This window comes from Onychomys torridus, chromosome 3, assembly GCF_903995425.1.
Source record: "Onychomys torridus chromosome 3, mOncTor1.1, whole genome shotgun sequence".
Lineage (NCBI taxonomy): Eukaryota > Metazoa > Chordata > Mammalia > Rodentia > Cricetidae > Onychomys > Onychomys torridus.
The window spans coordinates 143245045-143254219 of NC_050445.1; the positions used below are offsets into that span (position 1 = coordinate 143245045).

The window sequence follows — 9175 nt, forward strand, 5'->3', positions numbered from 1 at the left end:
TACAAACAAATACATGAACACTTTATTGCACATGGGAAATACAATGAACCTGTCATGTGGACTGGGACAGACACAAACACATTATTTGACAAGATTGGAATTCCAGGGTCAATCCACATGGTGTAGGTCCTGACAGAGATCTGCCACAACACATATTGCACTTTTTCTTTCAGTACTTTGAAATCTGCTTTACGTATATTCCTCATATGTCATGCTTTTGTCTCTTTATTGAAATGCACTACGGAGAGGATCGTTAAAGACAAAGAAATATGTGCCATTGAAAATGAGCTGTCTACATTGAGGAAGTTAAAGAAAAGGTCACCCTTATTCTTTGGGGAAAACCAATTGACGAAATAATGTGGCAAAGTTCGTAAATAGAGGGAGCTACTGCAAAGCTTGGTTTCCTAAGCATTGGTCTACTTAAGAATGCTTTTTGAGTTTAAGAAAATCATTAATAGTCAAACTTTCCTGTATCTACATTCAGCCTTTACTACCATGCAAAGTCTTTCCAATAGTGCAAATGCATGAAGGCACTGGCTGTTGCAGTCATTCTGCAATAAATAGTAACTCTAAAGCTAGTCAGTTTATTCATTCCAGATCTAAAATATAAAGTGCATCTATGAGGCTTCATAGTTGTTCTCTCTCTCTCTCTCTCTCTCTCTCTCTCTCTCTCTCTCTCTCTCTCTCTCTCGATGTGATTATCAGTCAGTGAGTGACATTTTCAGCTCATGGTCAAGGGAAACCCCAATACAGATCTTCCTGGAGTCTCTCCCTTGTGTCCCAGAGTCCTATGCAGAAGAGTCCCAGGATAATGTAAAGTTGGTTGGTGAGGTCTTTGTGGAAAATTTGACCATAGAGTAGCATCCAGTCACACAACTTTGCTGTGGATCCATGGCTCAGTCTTCTATAGAGCAATGCTTCCTTGTCATCTGGAGGGCTTGCTGCAGACCCAGTGTAAGTTTGCCTCACAGTCCACAGTAGTAATGTCTGTGTAGTTCAGAGACACGCACCTCTCAGAACCTGTCAGGTTGAACCTGTCAAGCCATAAAGAGACTCAGATTTATTTCCAGTCCACCATTTCCAGCCAGCTACATGAGAATAAACGTTGTGATGACCTCTGCCTTTTCTGTTTGTTCCTTGAGTAGGAAGCACAAACACAAATCTTTCAGCCAAGTAGCCATGGTCTAATGTGTAGAGACAGTCTGTTGTCTAACATGGGAAGGGACTCCTGATGGAGACAGTAAATAATGCTAAAGGCTTTATTTTTCTGATTTTAGTGGGTGTCCCAGTAGAGGAATAGTTCATTATCATTTTTTAGTTCATAGATCCTTCAATAAGCACAGTTTTAGGGGGCTTAGGGCATGAAAAGATTCATGGCTAATTTCATCAAATACTGCTATTATATTTAGATCATAGATAGTTCTTTTGTATTCCTTTGTAGCCGAGCTCTAAGTATACAACCATGGGATATATACTAAAAATCTCTTTACCAGAAATACAATTTGTTTTTTTTTTTGTTTTTTAAGGCTGCCCTAGGGCTCACAGAGATTCACCTGCCTCTGCCTCCTGAGTGTTGAGCTTAAAGGTGTACACTACTGTACCTCATTTAGAAATATAGATTTTAATGCTGATATTGTATCAGTTATTACAAAGACATTAAGATAGTGAGAAATTCATTCATTCTGAGATTTTAGATGTTAAAGATCAACATTAAATTTATAGAATGCCTCTCAAATCTTTTTGTTATTGTTGTTTTGTTTTTTTGCACCCCTCTCCCACCGAGCTGAGGACCGAACCCAGGGCCTTGTGCTTGCTAGGCAAGCTCTCTCCCACTGAGCTAAATCCCCAGCCTCACCTCTCAAATCTTTAAATCTAACTTAATGATGGGTAATGACAGTATCTTTATTGCTTGGGGGAGAATTTTCCTTGGTTTCATAGACACTTATAATTAGGCACTAAAATATTGTCCTTTGTCCCTGAGCTAGGAAATGAAGTGAAATAAGCAATTCTTCCCCACAACTGTTTCATCAGCCATCACCAAAAGTGTCCCTGGACTGTGTCGAAACTCATTAAGACTATTTGCTCACATTAGTGTTTGCCAAGACGAAGTCAAATTATTAAAAGGAGTTTTGGGGTGAATTTTAGTAATAAAGGGTGTCTCCAAACAATTCTAAGAGAAGTGACATGAGCTGTCATGAAGAACTGAGCCTCCAGGACCAACGGGATTTTAAAAAGAAAGGGGAAAAGTAAAAATAAAATAAAAATGAAAGAAGAAAGAGTTTTTTGGTTTTTTAAACAAGTGTCAGCCTAGAGGAGACAACGAGATTTCTTGCAGCTTACCAGTTGTTAAATTCTTTGCCGTTTGCCCATTTCCATGTCTGATTAGCTTCCTTGTTCAGCCCAATCCAGTGTTCCTGTCCACCAGCGTGTCGTTTCAGAAATACCTTCAAGCACAATGAAGTTACGTTACAAACTTAAGTGAGCATCGTGGCTAAGCTAATCATTGCCAGCTGTGCTCTCCTCGATCGCTGGTCTCTGAAACTAGGCAATCGACCCACACTGAAAAGCTGTACAGCAGACTTCCATTTCGACCTTTTGACTAGTTCATATGGCCCCCGTGACTAAATTTTCCTGCATGTGAGATTAGGTACCCAGTTTCCACTTAGAAAAGAACACAGCGAAACCATAGATGATCCAAATAAAACAGCAGCATTTGATGAAATCAGTTGCCAATCTTACCATGTCTTTTTCGGAATCAATAACAGCAAGAGTGGCTCCATCTTTAGAGCAAGAGCTCTGGGCCAAGGTCCAGCTGTTGGTTGTGGTGGAGAAAAGGTAGCATTTCCTCTGGTACGCAACCCACTCGTCCTCGCAGGAAGCAACATGGCGGTCAGATGATGCCGAGTTCTTATACAGGCCCGGGCAATTGTACTGGCCCACTGTGTACAGGAAGAGCATTTGTTTTAGTAACAGAAGAGACCAAACCCTCTCCACAGGTAAACCTAGTTTAGGGGATGCTCTGCTTTTAGTAAAGAAAAAGACAGCAGTTATTGTCTGTCCAGTGCCCAATGTCCCTCATCGCAGCAGAGCGCATGAGTGGAGGACTGTGTTCTCTTGGTCATTATATCAGAAAGTGTCAGGGAAGTGGGGAAATATCAAATATAACATTTGAGCTAAAAGGGGAAGCATATTGTAAGTTATAAGTGAGAACTTAGAATCTAAATGCCCACACACAGGCATCAGAAGGCACAGTCATGGGTGCAGATTGTGAGATAAAAGAATGAAGGACTCATTTCAGGTAGAGGATAAAGTACATGGGGAGGTCTGGGAGGAGGTGGAGGAAAGAAAAGTGTGATCACAAGATACTATATGAATTTTTTTCATTGAAAATACAATAAGGTGAATGGTTTGGGGGGTCTTTCTTCAAATTGTAACATTTATTGGTAAAAGGCAGATGTGTCTTGGCATGCATGGGGGCACAAGCATGACCCAGCCAGCTCTGGAAGTCCTGGCTGACATAATAATTCAGTTTCTAGTCTGTTGGTTTGAGATAAAAGACAAAAATATTGGCCACTTTTTGATCAATCTATAGGTTAGATACTGTTTTTCTTGTCAACCATGAATGAAAAGTCCACATTTTTTCTAGTTAAACTTCTATTCACAAATTTATATTTATATATAAGTATGTGTATATATGTAAGTTCCCTTTCTTATAGATGTAAACATGTTCTCTTCTATGTAATGTATAAATCAGATACTTCTTATGTTTATAAAATTGTTGCAGCTATCATTCAGGGGGCATGGATTGTATTTCATGCTGATCATAAAACTGGCCATTTATGGTGTATGAGATGTTTCTAAGTCAATCAGAAAGCCTGATTAACTAGATCAGGCTAAGACCCATTCATTTCAGTTGTATGTGAATGCTTCCTGCTAGCAGGCTTTGAGAGAATCTGTGAAGTATAGACTCACCATTCAAGGCGACTAGAGCTATAACTAAGGAAGTGATGAAGAACACAGTCAGCACAGCACAAGGAATAGGGACTTGAATGGATCCTTCATGATGCTTCTCGAAACGTATATTGGTGCCATGGTCTGAAAAGGGAGGGAAGTGACTATGAATTCAGGCTGTAAGACAGAGCATTTGATATTTCTTAAGAAATACAAAGTTAAAAATAGTAATGTTTTGTCCCACTATAATATAATATAAAATGTAAATAGTCAATTTTACCAAATTCTGACCACATTTGTAAAATGTTTTGCTGTTTAGAAATAAAGCAAAGCAGCAAAATGCTGACATAATACTATATATCTAATTTATATATGTATTTAGTATATATAATGGGTATATTTCACAGCTATAAAAAATTCAAGCATATCATTATTTTCTTGTTTTAACTACAATATAAGATGTCTTAAGCACCCAGATGCTGTAGTAGACATATAAAAGGAACATTGTGGCTGTTGTTCCTTAGTCTCCTTGGAGTTTGCTACTGTTTACAAGAGATGAAATACATTTAATAAATATGAGCAATGCAATAAAGTGAAATATTAAATTTATGCATAAATGTCTAAAAGTAGGATAAAATAAAAATTTAAAAACTTGTTTATGATTTTTAGTTAATGCTAGTATAGATATGCAACAATTGGAAACTTTTATATATTAATGCAAAGAGAGTAAATTAGAAAACACTTGGAAAATCATTTTTCTACAAGCTATTTATACATGGGGCTGTAGAGATGCCTTAATGGTTAATAGCATGTACTGCTCTTGTAGAAGACCTATGTTTGGTTTCCAGCACCTATGTCAGGCAGCTCACAACCACCTATAACTTCAGCTCTAAAGGGTCCAGTGCCCTCTTCGGGCTTCTGAAGACACATGTACACATATGACTTATACTCACACAGACACAAATAAAAAACAATGTTATGCACATACCACTGTATGGTGCAGTCTCTTACACACACACACACACACCACACCACACCACCTTCAAGAGAAATAAAACATGTTCTTAAAGTGCCTTGTACAAGAATATCCATAGAATTATCATTAATACCAAGTCCTGAAAATAATCAAAATATTTTTCAGGACAAAAAATGAATAAATTCATTTTGGCATAGCCATATAAAATAATTCTTAGCCATTAAAACAAACTCTGATGCATACGTTATGATGAATCTAAGAAAATAATGTAAAATGTATATGTTAAAGATTTGCATGATATATATTTCCATATAAATGGCACTTTAGAGTAGCCAAAAAAAGGTGTGATGCCAGATATGAGACTGTTTGCATTTATGCTTGTGGAAATGGGACCTGAAAATGTTCTAGGGTGATGAGAATATTCAAATATTGATGGACTTGTAGCTACACAATTGTCATGTTATCAAGCTACTTCTGTGATGTGTTCATTCATTGCATATAAATTATACCACAGTTAGAATGATGATATAAGAGTGAACAGTGAAACATTTAAATTTCTAAGATAGATTAAAATAATAAAAGAAACACAACAGTATTCTAAAACATATATTGAGCAGAATTGTTTTCCCTTTGAGTTTCTGTATAAAGGTTGAGCAGAGTCACAGTTATCTTTAACTAATAAACATTTTTAGCCAAGCAGTGGTGGCACAAGCCTTTAATCTCAGCACTCAAGTGGCAGAGGCAGGTAGATCTCTGTGAGTTAGAGGTCAGCCTGGTCTATAGGGTGAGTTCCAGGACAGCTAGGGTTACACAGAGAAACCGTGTTTTGAAAAACAAAACAACAATAACAAAACCCCCAAACAAACAAACAAAAACACCACAAGAAACGTTTTTATGTCAAGATTTGGATAGGTAGAAATATGTCTGATCTAACATGTTAAATGACTAGAAAGAGAGAGAAGTCAATCTTCGACTTCAGATTTTGGATTTCATTCTTTGCAAGATGAACCCTCAAGATTCAAAATATGGTGGCCCCACAAGAATGCCCTTGTAAGTTCCCAAATTCACCAGCATGATTTAAAAAAATGTTCACAGAACATGAAATGGTTCCTTGAGTGACCTTGTAACTGACAGTGAAAATCAGTCTCCACCATTGTAATCCCAACATGTACAGGCTGGTGCAGGAGGATAGTAAGTTTGCAGCTGGCTTTGCCTGCAAGGTGAGAACCCATCTCAAATTTTTTTTCTCATTATAAAAACATTTAACTTTTCAATGTGGATGACTTTTTATAACTAAAAGAGTATTTCTGAAGACTGTATCTTGGAATTTGTAAATTCTTTTTTCTTAAAACATTTTACAGATAAGCTTGGAGAAGAGGCACAGTATGGCTAGTATCATGAACTCATGCATTTTCTAGGAGTTCCCCCACCCCTTCAGTGAAATTCTGTTTTCAGATCTTCTAAGAGAAGACTTTATCAATCCTGTCAGGCTCTATTTTCTCCTGCCTCCTTTTTTACACCCATACACTATTATCGTCAGAGGTAGTATTTGGAAGGTTGAGTAATAAGTTCAGAGATGGGTCTAGTTTCACTTTTCAACATATGGTAGTCAGTCACACTGTTTGGACTCAATTCATCAACAACTCTGGCTCCAAAGCAAACACATCTACACCCAAAACAACACCTAGATCTCAGCTAACTCAACCCAACGACCCACCTGGTGGATAGAGTGTGGAGACAAACTCCCACGTGATGCTTTATTTCCATCACTGAGGGTCATTGCTAACCACAGCTCAACCCATCACCTAGGCAACAAAACATCCCCCCCCTAACAGCACACTTCTGAGGCCTGTGCATTAATGGAGAGCTTGAAAACAGATCCACCCATTTACCACTTTTGAATTGCCCGAGAGGAGCCTGCTGATTCCTTTGCTGCTAAGGTTATGGCAATGAGAGCAAAAGTTAAACATACAAGGATAGATTGGGCTGATCCCAGGCCAAGATGGGATTTTCTGCATTAGGTCCTTCTTTCATTCTGTTATTGATTATAGTTTCATTATTATCTGGTTTTTTTTTCCATTTTAATGAGACATACAGGTATGGGTAACTTAGGTATCTAAAAAATGAATATTGCATACTATTTAATCTGTACTTGACTTCATGATCTCAAATAAGGGATGAGTTTTTAAAGGTTATGGATGCTTTTTTTTTTTTTTTTTACAATACCCCAACATGAGAGAGAAACACTCAGAAAATAATTCCCTCCTCACCAACTGTCTTGGCTATGTTGGGTATATCATATCCCTGTATTAAACTGGATAGCTCTTGCTTACAAATTACTCTAGTTCTCAAGTACTAAGTGGTTGAGGGCTCCTCATTACTCAGACATAAACAGAATGGGGTAATCCTGACAATAGGAAGCATAATGCATGTAGAACAGACAGATAGAAGAGAGGGAAATGTTCAAAGTGATCATGTTTTGATAAAAATGAAGAGAAATGTATAGTTGTTATAGACTTTGAAGTGAGTCATTGAAGGAGAGAAATAGGGTAAGATGGAAGGAGGGAGTTCCAAAGCGAAGGTCATGGCAGAGGATGACATTTTAAAGAAAGACTGGCTACATTCCAATAAATCACCATTTGACACTGTGAAGATCCATGTGTGTGTGTGTAGTTGTTTTCTGTGAGCCTAGAGATCTGTGTGCTGCCAGCCACTGAATGATCCATATGAGAGCACTGAAGAGGCAAGGCACACAGAAAGCAGGCAAATGTACAAGGAAAGACCAAGAATGTAACTGCTCATGTGGAAAACAGCTCTTCCTAAAGAGGGGTAAGACATCCAGAATTATGCACAGGTGGTGATGGGAAAATGATGGAGTGTAACTAGGCTAAGACAGAGAAGTTCTATTTAAGTTTAATAGTTGAAATGATATAAATTTATTCAAAGGAAAAGTCATTTAAAGATCTTCTGAAATTCATATAGCTCTCTCTCATACAGCCAGAAGAGGTATTTACCTATGACTGTTTTCTCTTTTACTGACTGAAATAGAACCTAATGAAGTCCTCCAAAGATATCTCTCCATTCTGCACTCTATTCCATACATCAAATGTAGAGATCATACCAGAATACTAGAAATCACACGACTTACCCTTCTGCCCTCTCTCCAGATGTGATGAGCTGTTTTCCGTTACGGAGCAATCTTCAGAATTCATCTTTTTTTTTTCTTCTTCTTCTCAAGATTCCCTAGTTTCCGCGGTGTATCTCAAGAGGTCTACAGTGAGCCCTTGTGAAACTGTCTTGTTCTCTGAGGCGTTTCAGCCTTTATACCTAATTAGTCTGGCTCCACCCCCCTCCTCCCTCCTATCCTGTTCATTTCTGCCAGTTCTCTTTAATTTATGCTCCAGTGGCCCAGACACTTCCCCGTGTGTTGTTGTGGTAAGCTGTGGGTTTTCCCTGTCTGAAGTGTGCTTTCTCACAAATGTAGCCTCAGGAGGAAGAGATAAATGGGATTTTCCCAGAATTGAAGACATCTTTCCCCAAATTTTTAGAAAACTCAAATAACTTAGGAAAAAGCATAATCTAAGCAAAGAGTTAAAGGCTTGAGATCACTATATTTGATATGGAAAAACACTGGAAGAGAGGCAGAACTTTTTTACGTTTCTAAACATACATTTCTTTGTACATATAGCTACTGGAAGTTATTGAATATCTATTAGGTACCAGGTGCTGTTGGTGACCAAAAGGCATACTGTTGAGTAGGGATTTTCAAATCTCTATCCCTGTGGCTCTCTCTCCAACTTGAACAGGTTTTATTTAGGAAATTATGAATTTCAAAAGTGTGACATTCACTTCTTTCCCCCTGGGGACTAGTTCTTTCAAGTGTCATTTAGTCAGGAGTTGCTTTAGTGCAGGAAACAGAAAGCTTGTGGTCTGGAACTTCCTTGCTGTGTTCTAAAACTGTTTATCTTCGTTATCTATTTCATCGTCCCTTGCTCATTTTCTTGTCATCCTCCACTGTCAGACTTCCTTTGTTTCACTGCAGAACATCTTTTTGTATCCCCCCCCCCATCCTGTAGGTTATTTATTTCAGGTGTCTGTGGCCTTAGATATTTGAAATGTGATTCCGATACACGTACCTTCCCACCGAACCTATCTCATCCAGGTTAAGTTATTAAGCACAACACAAAACAGAGTAAGAGAGTATCCATTTGGTGACTCAAGAGTGGGAATCAAAAAGATAAAGATATC

At 38.1% G+C, this 9175-nt stretch overlaps 1 protein-coding gene across 1 annotated transcript; it reads right to left on the reverse strand.

The window, feature by feature from the left end:
- Nucleotides 1–901: 901 nt before the first annotated feature.
- On the reverse strand, nt 902–8139 carry LOC118579240 (early activation antigen CD69-like). The gene is made up of 5 exons (XM_036180379.1): nt 8076–8139; nt 3973–4095; nt 2740–2939; nt 2341–2444; nt 902–1034 (listed from the first exon to the last, which is right to left on the reverse strand). Exons 1-5 carry the CDS (start codon nt 8137–8139, stop codon nt 926–928), a joined length of 600 nt encoding a protein of 199 aa, XP_036036272.1. The 3' UTR covers nt 902–925.
- Between the last annotated feature and the right edge of the window lie 1036 nt (nt 8140–9175).